Source organism: Neolamprologus multifasciatus, chromosome 9 (genome assembly GCF_963576455.1).
Source record: "Neolamprologus multifasciatus chromosome 9, fNeoMul1.2, whole genome shotgun sequence".
In the NCBI taxonomy this organism is placed as follows: domain Eukaryota; kingdom Metazoa; phylum Chordata; class Actinopteri; order Cichliformes; family Cichlidae; genus Neolamprologus; species Neolamprologus multifasciatus.
In genome coordinates this window covers 28,482,373-28,502,409 of record NC_140447.1, presented here as the reverse complement: position 1 = coordinate 28,502,409, position 20,037 = coordinate 28,482,373, and the positions used below count along the sequence as shown (strand labels likewise).

The 20,037-nt window shown below is 39.7% G+C and overlaps 2 protein-coding genes and 1 pseudogene across 9 annotated transcripts in view; 1 reads left to right on the top strand and 2 right to left on the bottom strand.

Moving 5' to 3' along the window:
- Positions 1-20,037, top strand: part of LOC146511717 (uncharacterized) — a 237,844-nt gene that overhangs the window by 34,158 nt on the left and 183,649 nt on the right. The window lies entirely within an intron of this gene.
- LOC146511729 (uncharacterized) lies at positions 455-8,696 on the bottom strand (annotated as a pseudogene). Its single transcript, XR_014876028.1, has 4 exons — positions 8,587-8,696; positions 4,325-4,430; positions 2,074-3,090; positions 455-1,748 (listed from the first exon to the last, which is right to left on the bottom strand). The product of XR_014876028.1 is annotated as an uncharacterized LOC146511729 (transcript).
- The window catches only part of LOC146511728 (uncharacterized), a 44,828-nt gene continuing 34,695 nt past the window's right edge, over positions 9,905-20,037 (bottom strand). For 3 of the 6 annotated variants that reach the window (XM_085172338.1, XM_085172339.1, XM_085172337.1), the window contains 2 exons: positions 11,510-12,862; positions 9,907-11,184 (listed from right to left, as the gene is read on the bottom strand). In XM_085172338.1, the coding sequence (XP_085028464.1) occupies positions 10,492-11,184; positions 11,510-12,862 (2,046 nt within the window). In that variant the 3' untranslated portion in view covers positions 9,907-10,491. Of the gene's footprint in view, positions 11,185-11,509; positions 12,863-14,056; positions 14,163-14,962; positions 16,198-17,544; positions 17,781-20,037 lie in introns of those variants that run through there. The other 3 variants (XM_085172335.1, XM_085172336.1, XM_085172340.1) reach the window with 3 other exon arrangements.

Genomic DNA, 20,037 nt, shown 5'->3' with positions numbered 1-20,037 from the left:
TGCATTTTATATAAATAGTCGATGATGGTACTGACATGAAGGAAGAGAAAGTTACAGGTTGCATCCTTTGAGTTTGTCTCCGTGCCTTTAGGTGATTTTCAGAAGGACAGATGTTTCTGTTCAATTCTTAAATCAATTTTTTCAATCACAAACACTATTTTAAAGCTTCTAAAGAGTAAAATATTAATGGTAATTATAATAACAGTAATAAAAACAAAAGCTCTCAGATCCATCAAACCAACTAGCAGAGAGAACAATAAGAGATGAGAAAACTTTAACCTTGTAGACTTCATTATGTTCCAGCTGCTCTACAGACGCTGTGACCTCGAACTTAAGCAGGTCGTAAAGTATGTGCAACTCAATAACTTCATAATTACACCCTGTGGTATTTAGGCAGCAGAACAACTAAGAACAACAACTATCTTTGTTTAGATGCAAGAAGAACCATATAGAAATGAAAAAGTATTAATATAAATCCAGAGCAAAGATATCCTCTAAATCAGCGTAGCACATGTGCAGCTGCTGGGATTCACTTAAGCATTCGGCTCATTGCGTTTGCAGATTTGTCTCTCGCTGTTCTGGCTCACAGCGCTTCAAGCACAAAAATAAATATCCCCAAAGGTGTGAAAGGGAGCTAATTAGTAAGAGTATTGTTACTCTCCCCAGGAGTAGTCCAGCAGTAGAAATCAGTCCAATAACAAGGTGTGTAACATCTAGCAGGGTGACAGAAAAACCCAGGGTAACTTCTAAAGACCTCAACGTCTCTCTCACATTGTGTTTTTTAAACATGTCTCCATTTGTCACTTCAGTCTTTACTCTGAAATACATGAAGAGAAATCATGGCTGAAACAATTTCTCATGAAACCAGGGGTGTGGTCCAACAGTCAGTTTTGGTGAGGAAGGTTCCTAACTGAGAGAAGTGACCCAGAAGTATCTGTGTAGCAGCCACAATGAATCAAGATCATGAGCTTTATCAACTGATCAAAGTCTATTCTTCCATCTTCTGTATTATTCAGTTTGCATTGGTAATGCAGAAGTTCAGCCCAGCAACCAATTCAGTTCAACACAAGTTTAAATGATTCTATCTGAACTCTGTGGAGCCTGATCTCAAGGTTTTTGAGTCTGACACTGAAACCAGAGGATCTTTCTGTCTCTTCAGATTCACTGTGATCCAGTGATGGGAGTGATTTCAGCCCTGAGTGATCACGCTGATGTTTGCACAGAGCAGACAATGAGGTGAATGTTTTGGCACATTGGTAACAGTGAAACAGTTTATTAGTAACGTGGGATCGTTTGTGTTCGGAGTATGAACTGAGAATCCTGAAGCTCTTGTCACACTGGTCACAGCTGTAGTTTCCTTCCATGTGTGCACGTTCATGATAGTTACGACTACTTGATTGTGAGAAGCTTTTGTCACAGTGTCTGCACTTGTATGGTTTCTCTCCTGTGTGGACTTGTTTGTGTTTTTTAAGGTTACTTGCAGTGGTGAAGGATGACCCACACTGATCACAGAGGTGCTTTTTGACCTCACTGTGAAACAGTTCATGTTGTTTTAAGTGATATGATGTGGTGAAGTTTCTCCCACATTCTTTGCAGTATTTCAGTTTGTCTCCAGTGTGTCTACGTTGATGTATTTTTAGGTTATTTTGATGACTGAAAGTTTTTCCACAGACGTCACAACGAAAGTCTTTCCCACCACCACAGTGATGACAGGGTTGAGAACTGGATCCATCTGTGTCGCTCTGCTTCTAAACAAAGACACAAAGACAGTGTAAGTCAGTCCTTCAACACTTTTATCCTGAACGTCTCCTGAAATAAAGAGCATCTCTGCAGACGTCCAATTACATTTTACTGTTTCAGTTAACACACTCAGTTTACTGGGCTGCAATAACTACAATACTACCACCATAATACTACAGTAATACTAAAATCATAACTGACATGAAAATCTGAATAATCACTCAGAGCTGCTTTTCCATGAAGTAGAATTGCTAACATGCTAACACAACTTAATGAGCAGAGTTGTTCCAAACAGTCAGGCTAAAATGACAAGATAACAATATAAATACATACCTCACAGTAACTGCACTTGTAGAGTTTCTTTCTGGTGTGGATCTGTTGGTGTCCTCTCAGGTAATGTGGAGATTTAAAAGTCTTCTCACACAGGTCACATTTATAAGGTCTCTCCTCAGTGTGGGTAAACATGTGTCGTTGTAACTGTTGGTCTGTTGTAAACTCTTTGCCACACTGTTCACAGCAGTACACATCATGTCTGGTGTGAATGCGTAGGTGTCTATTTCGGTGCCCTCTCTGGCTGAAAGTTTTTCCACAAATGTCACAGCTGTATGCCTTAATTCCAGAGTGGGTAACTAGATGACTCTGTAAGTTGCTACTTTGAGTAAAAGCTCTGCCACACTGATCACAGCTGTACGCTTTAACTCCACTGTGGATGAGTTGGTGTCGTTTTAGAAATTCCTTCCTGGAAAAAGACTTTCCACACAAGTCACAGCTGAACGGTCTCTCTCCAGTGTGGATGAACTGATGACTTTTTAGTGAAGCCTTCTCAGTAAACTCCTTCCCGCACTCGTCACAGCTGTACGCTTTAACTCCACTGTGGATGAGTTGGTGTTGTTTTAGGTGACCCTTCAAGGAAAAAGACTTTCCACACAAGTCACAGCTGAATGGTCTCTCTCCAGTGTGGATGACCTGATGAAGTTTTAGTGAAGCCTTCAGAGCAAAATCCTTCCCACAAATGTCACAGCTGTATGCCTTAATTCCAGAGTGGGTAACTAGATGACTCTGTAAGGTACCACTTTGAGCAAAAGCTCTGCCACACTGATCACAGCTGTACGCTTTAACTCCACTGTGGATGAGTTGGTGTCTTTTTAGGTTACCCTTCAAGGAAAAAGACTTTCCACACAAGTCACAGCTGAACGGTCTCTCTCCAGTGTGGATGACCTGATGAAGTTTTAGTGAATTCTTCCTAGTAAAATGCTTCCCACACTCGTCACAGGTGTGTTTTTTCTCTCTCTTTCTTCTGTGAGGTTTGTCGGCCTCCTGAGAGCGCTGACTTCTCGCTCCATGTTGGTCCTGCAGTGACAGAGATACAAACAGAGCCAGTGAGTGAAATGCAGTCGTGGAACAAACTCAACCTTCAAACTCCCTCCATTAACACTAGTTTTAAACCTGAGGGTGGAGTGTGGCACCAAACACCTTAAAGGTCTCTTATCCCCACCTGTTGGTAGTTCTAACACATTACATCCAACCTGGTGTTAAAAATAATTCATGACTGTTCAAACACTAAAATCATGCCCATCCCTCCTGATTGTATACACACACACACACACACACACACACACACACACACACACACACACACACACACACACACTAAATTATTATTTTATCATTTATATTATAGTGTTGTTTCCTATTACATCTTTCTTTAATTTTTATAGATTTATACATAATTATTCAGTGATAATAAATCCTATGTTTGTTTATTCAAAAAGAACCCCATTAGCTTCCACAACAGATGTTGCTCATCTTCCGTCAAATACAATCACATAAAATATTATACAATAAAGTGGATTCAATTTGGCTCTTACATCCACAGTGAGGTTTCACAATTGTTAAAATATAAGCAATCAATAATAATAATAATAATATCAATAACATTCAGGCACATTACACAAATTTCAAAAAGAAATAATCTCTTACAATATTTACAACAACTAAAAGCTCTGTAAATCGGCTTTTAAGTGGTCATTGAAGTTTTGAATAGTTTGAATAATTCTCTAATTTTATAAGGCAATTTATTCCACTTAAAAGATGCTCTAAATATAACAGTTTTACAAAAAGTTACTTTGTTTTTAATTTGTGATAACAATATAACTGACGATATAATTGACACTAGACAAAATACTTTACAACTCCACAACTTTATTAAAAAACTCATCAATATATTTTCACTTAAACAAGCAGCTGTTTTTATGTGCATTAAAGTTATATAAAAATTTAACAGTGCAAATGCAAATTGCTTGCTGACAGTTAAACCAAAAGGATTTTCCAGAGGAAATTGGCTGACATTTGCTCCAAGGCATTTGCATTTGCACTGTTAAATTTTTTATATAACTTTAATGCACATAAAAAACAGCTGCTTGTTTAAGTGAAAATACATTGATAGGTTTTTTAATAAAGTTGCAAGGTTGTAAAGTATTTTGTCTAGTGTCAATTATATCGTCAGCTATATCGTTATCGCAAATTTTCAAAATATATATCTTGATAAATATTTTTGGTCATATCGCCCTGCTCTGTCTGTCACCTTCTGTGTTGAGCTCATCGTTTTCTCTGTAGTGGCTGAGCTGAGTCCAAGTAGCTGAAAATGTTCCTCTGCTGCTCCGTCAGACTCTTCTCCTCCTGCTGATCAGCTGTGACACAAAACAGATCTTTGTTAGGCTCCACACTGCACTGAAGAGTCAAAGTGTCTCATATGTTCATCTGACAACAAAAAACAAATTTTTGATTCCTGAGGTGGGCAAACAGACAAAAGGTTTGAGCACGGATACCAAATTTAGCAGTATGGCAGACCAGTAGCAGGAGAGACTGAGGCCTGTTATTAGAATCAAATGCCCAGTGGGCCGAAACACCGATTTGCACCGATAAGACAAAGACAGCTATGTTTTATCCTGGAATATATTTTTTTTACATTTCCTTGAAATTTTTTTCCTTGTAGCACTTTTACCGTCAACTAGGAGTGCAACGATAAACAAAATTCAGTTCGGTTCGGTTCGATACTTTGGTGTCACAGTTCGATATTTTTTAGATAAAAAAAAAAATTCATGCTTTAATTTGTCATTTATTAAAATTATAAATATATATTTTAACTCAAAAGTACAGTTTTTAAAATTAATGTTGCTGAAACAACAACAAAGAAAAAAAATCTATCTGATCGAGAAATCACTCATCTTTGGAAAAGAGAGTTTATTACAGAGAAATGGCTCTTTCCAAAATAAAAGCTATACGCTTCTTCTGGGCTATATTCTCAGCAGCATATTAAACATATCAGGTCCCCATAAGGAGAATCATGTGCTAACGGCTGTCTAAATGACTCGGGTAAAGTTTGTAGCATGTGTGCTTGTTGTTTTTGTCTGCTTCCACTTGTCTTTGCACTACGATGATGTCGGCGTAAATGTGCAGTCATATTCTTGTGTTCCCACTAGTGCTGTCAGCGTTAATCTCGTTAAAATGACGTTAACGCCATAACGCCGCAAGTCTCCGTTAACGAGTTACCGCGGATCGCCCCGTGCGTGGGGCTGGACGGCGTCAACACGTTAACAAGCTAACTGTGCTAACGCACTAGTTCCCACCAATTGAGCATTGCGTGGCACATCCGACATACTGTTTTACTTTAGTCCATGACGCGCTTACCTTCAGGGTCATGCTTCACATGAACATCAAGATAGTTCTAAACGCCAGATCTGAATGAGGGTGGGGGAGGTTCAATTTCGGGTAGCGTTGAGGCAGTTGCCATGTTGCAACGAGCTTAGCTTCTGTCTTGCTAGCTTGCGCTGCGCTCAGTGGATCTGCACTTGACAGTGCAGCCTAGGCGGGGTAGTCAAACGCAGATCCACTGAGCGCTCAACACAGACAGCATCGTCGGAAGAAAAGTTGATAAAACAAATAAAAAATTTTGTATTGTTCGATACATATGCATACCGAACCGAAAGCACTGTATCGAATGGTTCAATATCGATACGAGTATCGTTGCACCCCTACCGCCAACATGCTGTTTGTTTGTTTTTTGTTTTTTTAAAAACACACACTCCCTTCACCTCTTCTACATTCCTATGTTTCTCTCAGAGCAGATCTAAGGGGCAGCCCCTCAGTCATACACATATACTTTTAATCTCACCCTTAAGGGGTGGTCCCCAGGAGTTTCACAGCATGGTTTAGAACAGTGGTTCTCAAACTGTGGTACACATACCACTAGTGGTACTTAGTCTCTCTCTGGTGGTACACGGAAAATCGCAATTTTTTTAAAAAGACTAAACAATATGAAATTGTGGAGGTATGCAAAGACAACACAAGCGTTCCCGGGGCTCTTCTGGGAGAGAGGGTGGACCAGAAAACATCTCCCCGAGCATGAGTCCTCTATAAAGAGCAGCTTATTGCCAGTGGTCGCGACCGCTCCTGCAAGTGAGTAGTAATCTTTTGCAGCCAGCAACAGTGAATTGGTGAAGCCAGCTGTCGGAGGAAGACTTGAGTGAAGAGGAATCTGCCGTCGTCCGTCTCTAGCAAGAACATTGTGCTCTACATGAGCTCAAGAACAATACCGTCACCCAGGCCCGAGAGAGGAGTTTCTCGGTCCGAGGGAGTAGCGCCGTAGACGTGGACAAAATTGTTGGTACCCTTCAGTCAATGAAAGAAGAACTCACAATGGTCACAGAAATAACTTTAATCTGACAAAAGTAATAATAAATAAAATTCTATAAATCTTAACCAATGAAAATCAGACATTGCTTTTCAACCATGCTTCAACTGAATTATTTAAATAATGAATGGATGAAACAGGGCTGGACTAAAATGATGGTACCCCTAGAAAAGAATGAAAATAATGTGACCAAAGCGACATGTTAATCCAAGGTGTGTCCACTAATCAGCATCACAAGTGTCTACAATCTTGTAATAAGTCAGTGGGCCTATATATAGGACTCCAGGTGTTGTTTGGTGACATGGTGAGTACCACACTCAACATGGACCAGAGGAAGCAAAGGAAGGAGTTGTCTCAGGAGATCATAAAGAAAATCATAGACAAGCATGTTAAAGTTAAAGGCTATAAGACCATCTCCAAGCAGCTAGATGTTCCTGTGACTACAGTTGCACATGTTATTCAGAAATTTAAGATCCATGGAATTGTAGCCAACCTCCCTGGATGTGGCCGTAGGAGGAAAATTGATGACAGATCAAAGAGACGGATAATCTGAATGGTAACAAAAGAGCCCAGAAAGACTTCTAAAGAGATCCAAGCTGAAGTTCATGCTCAAGGAACATCAGTGTCAGATCGCACGAGCCGTCATTGTTTCAGCCAAAGTGGGCTACATGGGAGACGACCAAGGAGGACACCACTGTAAAAAACATATCACAAAAGATGCAGACTGGAATATGCCAAACTACGTGTTGACAATAAGTCGCAGGTCATGGGTCTTACAACAGGACAATGACCCAAAATACACAGCTAAAACCCAAAAATGGCTAAGAGGAAAACATTGGACTATGCCAACCCTCCCAATTTTTCTGGGAGAATCCAGAATTTCATTGCCCCTCCCGAAAATCTCCTGGAACCACCATTCTCCCAAATTTCTCCCGATTTTCCACCCAGACAACAAAATTGAAAAATCAAAGAATATCAAAGAATTCCTAGCGCGGCCCAGCTAATTCCAGTTTCCAAAAATGGCGGCAGCAACTTAGTTTTAATATTACTCTTATTACTCTTTCTGAGTTGCAAAATAAACTTTTAAAATATTTTCAGGTGAGAATGTAGCTGTGTAAACTTCAAATATCTGAGCCGGCAAGAACAGCAAACTCCTGGCTTCATCGTTTTCGAACCCCCTGTGGTCTTTTACTAATCAGGTTAAACATGATATATAAGTCATTTAGACAACTTATTATTATTGTTTGGCTTTTTTCAGTGTTTTATTTGTTCCTGAGTAAATCAAACAGAAAACTGATTAAACAAAAGTGTGAGATGGTCAAGAATTTACGCGTCCGGTTATATTTTAGATAGCAAGGAGCAGAGGGCAGAATTTCACTCCACTGAGAGAGGCCGTGACGTAATTCTGAAGGCTAGACCGTCCAACTTCACAATCGCTCACTTCCAGCCTACCCGACTTTCGAAGGACCCGGGCCACGTGTACACACACACACACACACACACACACACACACAGTGCCCTTTTGGATGTTGCCAAATATGTGTATGTGGTATCTGTGAAGGTTCTCAGTCATCCAGGTCATCGTAGTCTAAGGAGCTTGGAAAGAAAAGCGTCTGGACTTCTGAAATACATTTAAATCTGGGACTCTCCACCATTTGACCCTTAGAACGGAAGAAGCTTCTCGGATAAGAGTTGAAACGTCTTCATGTGTATGTGGTGTTAAATAGGCCTATACTACTGCGCTTTGATGTCGCTCGTAAGGGTGAAACTCATTGTGAAACGTCTGAGAACCACTGCTACAGAACAATGGAGATATCCGTTATATGGTAACACCTGTAACTCACGTGACGCCCAGAATTGTACAATACTGATGCTTGAGAGCGCGCGTGTGATGCAAGTATGTGTAGAGTGTTGAGCGCGTGATCAGTGGTGAGAAAAACAACTCACGAAACCTGACCTTTCTATACTCGTGGCTCACTTCCACTTCTAATCTATTCGTTTGCACACTTACACACACCCAGCTGTGGTTTCCTGTTTTGCTGCACTCTGGAGAGCCTCGGCTTTAACGGTCTTCTGTCACAGAGAGCAACAGAAAGCGTCCTTCAGAAAACTTCGATAAACTCAAGATTGACTGAACTTACCTTGACACTAACCTTTAGATGTGAGAGGTTGTGATGTGTCCTGTGTGTCGACGCTCCGGTGCGTGTGTCGAGTAATCTCGGGGGAGTTTTTGTGAAGCCCGTATCGAGGCTCGCTTTGATTACGTATGCAGTGACGTTCGAGACCTCGTGGGCAGTCCGTACCACGTGACTGATTCAGGAACTGGCTCGCCGGTTCGCGCCAGATTCGAAATAAAATGGGCAGCAAAACACAGCTGATTCCCCCATCACACTGTGTTGTGGAATTGGATTACGTACGTGCTACATAGTTACTTGAGCATTTCTTCTTCGATAGAACCAGCAAGGAAGACATTTTTTCTCTTCTAATAAAGTATGCACACAGTAATAAATATCACAAATGATAAGTACCATAATATAAATAAACAACACTACAGATCCACCTGACTTATGTCTTTTAGTTTATTAAAAAGTGAAGCGCCACACAGTTTGTGTCATTATCCAGATGTACATAAGCATGATTACACAGTTACTAGGGGCGGGTTTTGATTATCGATTAAAATTGATTCTAGCTTGGATAACGTGATATGCAGCTTCTCTCCTCCTGAAACGACAGCCTCAACACAGCATTTAATCTGTTATTAGACTATTAAATATTTCACTTTAATGTTGCAACTATGCGGTCACTTCTGTCTTTAAACAAAATATTTTCCAACTACAGAAATCATGAAATCCAAACTAAAGTGTTACTGTTGCTTTATGCATTTTATATAAAGAATCGATGATGGTACTGACATGAAGGAAGAGAAAGTTACAGGTTGCATCCTTTGAGTTGGTCTCCGTGCCTTTGGGTGATTTTCAGAAGGACAGATGTTTCTGTTCAATTCTTAAATCCATTTTTTCAAACACAAACACTATTTTAAAGCTTCTAAAGAGTAAAATATTAATGATAATTATGATAACAGTAATAAAAACAAAAGCTCTCAGATCCATCAAATCAACTAGCAGAAAGAACAATAAGTTAAGAGAAAACTTTAACCTTGTAGACTTCATTATGTTCCAGCTGCTCTACAGACGCTGTGACCTCGAACTTAAGCAGGTCGTAAAGTATGTGCAACTCAATAACTTCATAATTACACCCTGTGGTATTTAGGCAGCAGAACAACTAAGAATAACAACTACAAATAATGTTTTTAGGTTTCTGTTGTACTGCAGGGTTCTGTACAGGAGAACCAAACCAAGAGCAAATATTACGTCTCATTTACACCTGAGCACGAAGAGCCATCAAAATTTAGCAAATTGAATCATCTTTGTTTAGATGCAAGAAGAATCATGTAGAAATGAAAAAGTATTTATATAAATCCAGAGCAAAGATATCCTCTAAATCAGCGTAGCACATGTGCAGCTGCTGGGATTCACTTAAGCATTCGGCTCGTTGCTGTTGCAGATTTTTCTCTCGCTGTTCTGGCTCACAGCGCTTCAAGCACAAAAATAAATATCCCCAAAGGTGTGAAAGGGAGTTAATTAGTAAGAGTATTGTTACTCTCCCCAGGAGTAGTCCAGCAGTAGGAATCAGTCCAACAACAAGGTGTGTAACATATAGCAGGGTGACAGAAAAACCCAGGGTAACTTCTAAGGACCTCAACGTCTCTCTCACATTGTGTTTTTTAAACATGTTTCCATTTGTCGCTTCAGTCTTTTCTCTGAAATACATGAAGAGAAATCATGGCTGAAACAATTTCTCATGAAACCAGGGGTGTGGTCCAACAGTCAGTTTTGGTGAGGAAGGTTCCTAACTGAGAGAAGTGACCCAGAAGTATCTGTGTAGCAGCCACAATGAATCAAGATCATGAGCTTTATCAACTGATCAAAGTCTATTCTTCCATCTTCTGTATTATTCAGTTTGCATTGGTAATGCAGAAGTTCAGCCCAGCAACCAATTCAGTTCAACACAAGTTTAAATGATTCTATCTGAACTCTGTGGAGCCTGATCTCAAGCTTTTTGAGTCTGACACTGAAACCAGAGGATCTTTCTGTCTCTTCAGATTCACTGTGATCCAGTGATGGGAGTGATTTCAGCCCTGAGTGATCACGCTGATGTTTGCACAGAGCAGACAATGAGGTGAATGTTTTGGCACATTGGTAACAGTGAAACAGTTTATTAGTAACGTGGGATTGTTTGTGTTCGGAGTATGAACTGAGATTCCTGAAGCTCTTGTCACACTGGTCACAGCTGTAGTTTCCTTCCACGTGTGCACGTTCATGCCTGTTACGATGACTTGAACATGAGAAGCTTTTGTCACAGTGTCTGCACTTGTATGGTTTCTCTCCCGTGTGGACTCGTTTGTGTGATTTAAGCTTACTTGCAGTGGTGAAGGATGACCCACACTGATCACAGAGGTGCTTTTTAACCCCACTGTGAATCAGTTCATGTTGTTTTAAGTGATGTGATGTGATGAAGCTTCTCCCACATTCTTTGCAGTATTTCAGTTTGTCTCCAGTGTGTTTACGTTGATGTATTTTTAGGTCAGCTTGCCAACTGAAAGTTTTTCCACAGAGGTCACAACGAAAGTCTTTCCCACCACCACAGTGATGACAGGGTTGAGAACTGGATCCATCTGTGTCGCTCTGCTTCTAAACAAAGACACAAAGACAGTGTAAGTCAGTCCTTCAACATTTTTATCCTGAACGTCGCCTGAAATAAAGAGCATCTCTGCAGACGTCCAATTACATTTGACTGTTTCAGTTAACACACTCAGTTTACTGGGCTGCAATAACTACAATACTTCCACCATAATACTACAGTAATACTAAAATCATAACTGAAATGAAAATCTGAATAATCACTCAGAGCTGCTTTTCCATGAAGTAGAATTGCTAACATGCTAACACAATTTAATGAGCAGAGTTGTTTCAAACAGTCAGGCTAAAATGACAAGATAACAATATAAATACATACCTCACAGTAACTGCACTTGTAGAGTTTCTTTCTGGTGTGGATCTGTTGGTGTTGTCTCAGGGAATGTGGAGATTTAAAAGTCTTCTCACACAGGTCACATTTATAAGGTCGTCCCTCAGTGTGGGTAAACATGTGTCGTTGTAACTGTTGGTCTGTAGCAAAGTATTTGCCACACTGTTCACAGCAGTACACATCATGTCTGGTGTGAATTCGTAGGTGTATATTTCGGTGCCCTCTCTGGCTGAAAGTTTTTCCACAAATGTCACAGCTGTATGCCTTAATTCCAGAGTGGGTAACTAGATGACTCTGTAAGCTCCTACTGCGATTAAAAGCTCTGCCACACTGATCACAGCTGTACGCTTTAACTCCACTGTGGATGAGTTGGTGTCGTTTTAGAAATTCCTTCCTGGAAAAAGACTTTCCACACAAGCCACAGCTGAACGGTCTCTCTCCAGTGTGGATGACCTGATGCTTTTTTAGGGAACCCTTCTCAGTAAACTCCTTCCCACACTCGTCACAGCTGTACGCTTTAACTCCACTGTGGATGAGTTCGTGCTGTTTTAGGGAACCCTTCAAGGAAAAAGACTTTCCACACAAGTCACAGCTGAACGGTCTCTCTCCAGTGTGGATGACCTGATGCTTTTTTAGTGAAGTCTTCAGAGCAAAATCCTTCCCACAAATGTCACAGCTGTATGCCTTAATTCCAGAGTGGGTAACTAGATGATTCTGTAAGCTCCTACTGCGATTAAAAGCTCTGCCACACTGATCACAGCTGTACGCTTTAACTCCACTGTGGATGAGTTGGTGTAGTTTTAGGGAATCCTTCCAGGAAAAAGACTTTCCACACAAGTCACAGCTGAACGGTCTCTCTCCAGTGTGGATGACCTGATGCTTTTTTAGTGAACCCTTCTCAGTAAACTCCTTCCCACACAAGTCACAGCTGAACGGTCTCTCTCCAGTGTGGATGACCTGATGCCGTTTTAGTGAAGTCTTCAGAGCAAAATCCTTCCCACAAATGTCACAGCTGTATGGCTTAATTCCAGAGTGGGTAACTAGATGACTCTGTAACCTCCTACTGCGATTAAAAGCTCTGCCACACTGATCACAGCTGTACGCTTTAACTCCACTGTGGATGAGTTGGTGTTTTTTTAGGTTACCCTTCAAGAAAAAAGACTTTCCACACAAGTCACAGCTGAACGGTCTCTCTCCAGTGTGGATGACCTGATGCCGTTTTAGTGAATTCTTCCTAGTAAACTCCTTCCCACATTCATCACAGGTGTATGTTTTCTCTCCCTTTCTTCTGTGAGGTTTGTCGGCCTCCTGAGAGCGCTGACTTCTCGCTCCATGTTGGTCCTGCAGTGACAGAGATACAAACAGAGCCAGTGAGTGAAATGCAGTCGTGGAACAAACTGAGCCTTCAAACTCCCTCCATTAAAACTAGTTTTAAACCTGAAGGTGGAGTGTGGCACCAAACACCTTAAAGGTCTCTTATCCCCACCTGCTGGTAGTTCTAACACATTACATCCAACCTGGTGTTAAAAAGAATTCATGAATGTTTAAACACTAAAATCATGCCCATCCCTCCTGATTGTATACACACACACACACACACACACACACACTAAATTATTATTTTATCATTTATATTATAGTGTTGTTTCCTATTACATCTTTCTTTAATTTTTATAGATTTATACATAATTATTCAGTGATAATAAATCCTATGTTTGTTTATTCAAAAAGAACCCCACTAGCTTCCACAACAGATGTTGCTCATCTTCCGTCAAATACAATCACATAAAATATTATACAATAAAGTGGATTCAATTTGGCTCTTACATCCACAGTGAGGTTTCACAATTGTTAAAATATAAGCAATCAATAATAATAATAATATCAATAACATTCAGGCACATTACACAAATTTCAAAAAGAAATAATCTCTTACAATATTTACAACAACTAAAAGCTCTGTAAATCGGCTTTTAAGTGGTCATTGAAGTTTTGAAGAGTTTGAATAATTCTCTAATTTTATAAGGCAATTTATTCCACTTAAAATATGCTCTCAATATAACAGTTTTACAAAAAGTTACTTTGTTTTTAATTTGTGATAACAATATAACTGACGATATAATTGACACTAGACAAAATACTTTACAACTCCACAACTTTATTAAAAAACTCATCAATGTATTTTCACTTAAAGAAGCTGTTTTTATGTGCATTAAAGTTATATAAAAATTTAACAGTGCAAATGCAAATTGCTTGCTGATAGTTTAACCAAAAGGATTTTCCAGAGGAAATTGGCTGACATTTGCTCCAAGGCATTTGCATTTGCACTGTTAAATTTTTATATAACTTTAATGCACATAAAAAACAGCTGCTTGTTTAAGTGAAAATACATTGATAGGTTTTTTAATAAAGTTGCGAGGTTGTAAAGTATTTTGTCTAGTGTCAATTATATCGTCAGCTATATCGTTATCACAAATTTTCAAATATATATCATGATAAATATTTTTGGTCATATCGCCCTGCTCTGTCTGTCACCTTCTGTGTTGAGCTCATTGTTTTCTCTGTAGTGGCTGAGCTGAGTCCAAGTAGCTGAAAATGTTCCTCTGCTGCTCCGTCAGACTCTTCTCCTCCTGCTGATCAGCTGGGACACAAAACATCTTTGTTAGGCTCCACACTGCACTGAAGAGTCAAAGTGTCTCATATGTTCATCTCACAAGTAAAAGAACACATTTTTGTTTCCCGAGGTGGGCAACGTATTGGAAACAAACACAAAAGGTTTGAGCACTGATACCTGGCATTGCTGGCATTGAAAGATGCAATGCCAGCAATGAGGATTGTCAAGACTAAAACCAATCATTAAGCAAAGACAACAGGGATCATTTGTTTCTGTTTATTTAGCATTCACAACATTTGTAGTTGCCTTCTGTACAGGGGAAGTCCACGCACACTGTGTGGTACCGCCATCCGCAGAAGGTGCATTCAATCTTTGTAAGAAAAACTAGATTGTCTGAGACTGAAATGATATTAACAAAAGGAGTGGTGATTTGTAAAAGTTCAAGTGTGTGATAAGGTGAAAACAAATACACAATTGCATGTCATGTAGTTGAAGGTTTTTTTTCTTCTTCTTTTGGAAGACCTGAAAACACTGAAAGTTACAAATGTATTGTGCTTGAAACAAATTCAAAATAGGTGATAAAGCCAGCTGCACATGTGTGTCACAAGTAAATCAGGCTGTATAATAAACAGAAACAAGTGATCCCTGCTGTCTTTGACAATCCACATTGCATCTTTCAGTGTTTGTGGGTAGATTTGAATGCACCAGTGTAAGTGCAGCCACTCAGCCTCTACTCAATGTGGTCATAGAAACAGGTGCAGATGTGTCACGAGTTAATCTAGTAGTAGGCTATGGCACTTGGCCACAGGTGGCAGTAGTGGACTGACCTCCATTTGAGACTGCTCCAGCTGCTCTGTGACAGTCAGTAGATCTGCTACAAATAGCAAATCATATGCAAGTTTTGGAAATTACATTAAAAATATTCCTAACTTAGCCATGGCTGCCATGTTGATGTATTACCTATATTGACTGAAAATGTTCATTTCCAGAGAAAAGACACAGGCAGACTGTGCTTACAGGATGTGATGTTACATGTTATTATGTGATGTTATTGGAATCATCATGAATAACGGGAGTGGTGATTTCTATAACTTTGTGTATATAATTTGGCATTTCTTACTGATGTAGGCCAAAAATAAATACATAATAAAATTTTATTTATTTTAAAGGTTTATTTGCAAGATACAAAAACAGACAAAATAGAAAGTTCCACATGTATTGTGGAACTTTACACACACACACACACATAAAACTTATTAAGGATTGTACATTAACATAAAACTGTTGTTTCACCAGAGAAACACACACACACACAGGGAGAGAGAGAGAGAGAGAGAGAGAGGGAGAATACAACGAGAACAGGACAAATCAACAATTAACAATGACTAATTAATATTAAAATCTGTAACATAATGTATTGTTTGGAGTTTAGTCTGATTGTTTCAGGATGACCTGCCATTATCCAATCACACATCTGCTTACCTGTATCTTTTGCTCGTTTCTCCTCCTTTTCTTTTCTATTTTTTCTAAACTGAGCCCCTGATGGCTTTGAACTTTTCTTGTCCATCTTCCATTGGTTTTAATTTTGCACTCCAGTATGAACACAAATTCCCCAACCCGAGGATCAGCACAACTTAACCTAACAGACCTACACCTTAGTTCACAGATTCACTTTGTTTAAGGTTTATTTCTGGGATTTCGCACAACCCAGTATTCAGATCGTGAATACATAATGGGCTTGGATTTACAACATTATGAATGAAATGTGCTCTATTTGGAAGCAGCATGTCCCCCTCCCCTTTCCAGGGGTTGTGTGAGAGACTTTAAATCATCAAACTGTAAATTATAAATTTTAAATTGTTATTGATCCCTTTACCCCTGGTCCTAAAGTGTATATTTATTTTCTTACTCTTCTTATATTTATTGTTTGTTTACTTTCACTGCTGTAACTGGAGCCTCGTCGTCTCGTCTCTCTATATACTGGACTGTATGTAGCGGAGATGACAATAAAGTTTACTTTGACTTCAGCAGCGAGCAGGCGCACCGAGGGCTCTCGCGCTCACTTTCGTGTATAGAATAATAAAAAAAAAACATCGGTGCAAATTATAAGTCTAGTGTATCATAATGTCTGGTGTGTTTTATTTTGCGAGTTGGTTATTAGATGCCGCTCCAGCCAGCCAGAGACTCCCCCGCCGCCCCGCCCTCTCCTCCCTGTGTCGCAAGCAGCAGGCGCACCTCGCAAACGGAGGGCGCCCTTACTCCCAGCAAATGGGTGATAGAAAACCGATCGGTGCCTACGACATTCCCAATATGCGCTGGCTGATGTCGGGGCAGCATGAGTACGAGCAATCTTATTTTAATTTTTTTTCCGATGCTTGTGATGCCCCACCACCCCACCACGATGCCGCCTCGGGCAACAGCCCGTGTAGCCCGCATCAAAAATCGCTACTGTCACAAGTTAATCTAGTAGTAGGCTATGGTACTTGGCCAGAGGTGGCGCTGGTTGACTCGACTCCATTTGAGTAGTAAACTGCACTAGTTGTGAAGCAAAAACGCTGAAATCGGAGTAATAACACGTACGAGGGGAACGATGACAAAGACAAGATTCTCCCGATCGTTTACTCTTGCTGTCCTGTGAACACCATCAGCATGAGAATATCACCAGGTAAACCCGCGATATTTGTAAACATTTTGTTGTTCTGGAGGAACAAGACTGACGGAGTGTGTTTGAGGTAACCTCACAAATGTCACAGATGACATATTTGGTGTTTATTTGCTGTTTTGTCGGTAGCGGCTCCTGAAAAGCAAGTCTGCCACACATCTGTTCAACCAACTCCAGTTAACAGCCCACGTGTATATACACACACACACACACACACACACACACACACACACACACACACACACACACACACACACACACACACAGCCCTTTTGAATGTTGGCAAGTATGTGTATGTGGTGTTAAATAGGCCTATACTACTGTGCTTTGATGTTGCTCGTAAGGGTGAAACTCATTGTGAAACGTTTGAGAACCACTGCTACAGAACAATGGAGATTTCCCTTATATGGTAACAACCTCAACTCACGTGACGCCCAGAATTGTACAATACTGATGCTTGAGAGCGCGCGTGTGATGCAAGTATGTGTAGAGTGTTGAGCGCGTGATCAGTGGTGAGAAAAACAAATCACGAAACTTGACCTTTCTATACTCGTGGCTCACTTACACTTCTAATCTATTCGTTTGCACACTTACACACATCCAGCTGTGGTTTCCTGTTTTGCTGCACTCTGGAGAGCCTCGCCTTTAACGGTCTTCTCTCACAGAGAGCAACAGAAAACTTCACTCAAAAAACTTCGAAAAACTCAAGATTGACTGAACTCAGTTCAAAGTTACCTTGACACTTACCTTTAGATGTGAGAGGTTGTGATGGTCCGCTGAAACTGACGCTCCGGTGCGTGTGTCAAAAACATCAACAAGCTGCTTCAGAAGCACTGTGTCGAGGCTTGATTCGTTTGGCCAGAGTCACATGATTAGTGACGTCTGAAGTTTCTGTACTTTTTTTTAATTGAACTTTATTGAACACACAATGAGTATACAACATACAAACAGATGAAGTTTACGAAAGAACAGAACATGAACATACAAAATCAGGAGTAAAAAATTATGATATGAGTAAGCGCAAAAATCAACATATAAATATTGTTCTGAGAGCCTTTTTGTTGGTTTAGTCTGAAATTGATTGTATGTACAATTCCATATCCTTATAAAAAGGCAGAAATATGGTGTTTTATTAATAAACTTACATTTATAGATAGAACATTTAGCTAAACGTATTAAGAAATGTACAATAAAAAAACATTTATCATTCTTCCTGGGGAACTTAAAGAAACAGAATAAAACATTTTCCCATCATTAAGAAAACTCCCTTAAAATATGGACAATAACAAAACTGCTAAATTCCTTCCAGAATCTCTGTGTAGAGGAACAGTACCAAAAAAAGATGTGCCACAGTTTCTGGATGATCCCCACAGAAAGTTCAATTAGTATTTATGTGTCTTTTAAATGTTACCATATAGTGACTGGCAGGGTAACATTTATGAAGAATTTTATATGAGATTTCCTTCACCTTGTTTACAATTAGATATTTATGGGATCATCCAGACTGTCTTCCAGGTGATATCTGGAACATGTCGGTTCCAGTAAGATATTATATATATGGGAGAGACACGATATCTTCTTGGAATAAACTACGTATTCTGTTATTGCTGTTACCAAGTTCCTGTGAAAAGCAGATTTCTCCCACTGCTGACTCAGCTGGATCAGGGAGAGTGACTGAGGTAGATATTGAACTGTCAGTGTTTTTATATAACATTCAAGTACCTGAGGGTATGGCACCAAGCATCATTGAGAATTCCCGAACACTTACGGGAAAATTATAAAGTGTAAGCGATTCATTGTAAGTAAGTAGTGTTCCCTCTTTATTAACCAGCTGAGCCACCAATAGGATCCCATTTTGGACCCAAGTTTCCAGGAAAAGTGATAATAAAAGAAATAAAATATCTCTGTTGTTCCAGATGAGGTATTTGTGTAGTGAGAAGTTGTGTTTATAAATGAGGGTCCACGCTAAGAGGACCTGCTGCAGATATATATATGATAATGTTAAGTTTTAGATTTTAAATAGGCTATAAATTTTACTACAGAGTAGGACGGATTGTAGGGTAGCAAACATAGTCGGGAAACACGTTTTGAACACAGCAGGTTACCTGGGTGTAATGTTTTTACTGGTTGTAATGCTTTTTTTTTCAGTTAAAAAGAAACATGGACTGCCTCCTACCTAACTATATAAAGAGTAATTGAAGGTTAAATGCAGCAAATATGTCCTGGTTTAAGCCAGACACTTACACCTGCGCTCCGCTGCGTCTAAGCCACTATCGCTCTGGCAGCTGAAGCACTCCCAAAAATGGGCTAAAATCGCCCCTGCTTTAAGATTATCTGACTAGTAACGGATTGCATTTATATTTATAGAGCCGGGTGGAGGTATGCTACACCAATGCTTGTAATGAAAAGAAGGACTTTCTATTGCTTGTAGAGAGCCATTTCTTTTTACAATAGCGGATGTATTTTACTTTCTTATATTAACCTACAGGCCGCCCACTCGTCTCCTCGTATGTGTAAAAAATATCCCTTAGTGAAAAAAGCGCCGCTCACATATTCAGAACTCTATCCCAAATAATTTTATTAAAACACCCTGATGAGGTATTTTGGTTTGGTGCAGCCACTCATACCAAAGTAAAGAGTTTTTCTTCATTTTTATAGCTACTTTTACAACGGGGTTTCTCGTTAACAGAAAATAGACAGAAGCCCTAAAAGAAAATGGCTTTGTTTTACGCACATCAAGAAGGAGTCAGACGACCGTCGGTTCATCCCGGTCAATGTTTCCTCCGTTGGGTACCATAAACATATAAGAAAAAACCCCCAGAGAATTTATTATTTTTCTAAGAGTGAGAGAGAGAGAGAGAGAGTGAGAGAGCAAATCGATCAAACTTTTCTACAAAACACGTAGTTATACACGTTATAAATGTTAACCAACCTTTGACACATGGATGTTGGCTTAATTTTTACCCAAAGAGAAATTTGACCCCAATAAAAAACACAGGATACTGTGGTGAACACTTACCTCAACTTTGATGGGTTTTTTTCACATCCATTTATTCTGAAAAAAAAGTAAACATGTTACAAGGACAGTTTTGACACAATGCCCAGTGCAGAGTACATGAATGGGAAGTAGGAATTCCTCCTCTCTATACTTACACTCCTCCCTAACAAATGCCGAGTCATCATCTCCATAATCTGTGTCTGGATTTATCCCACTTTTCGAGTTTCATTGGAGTGTACTCA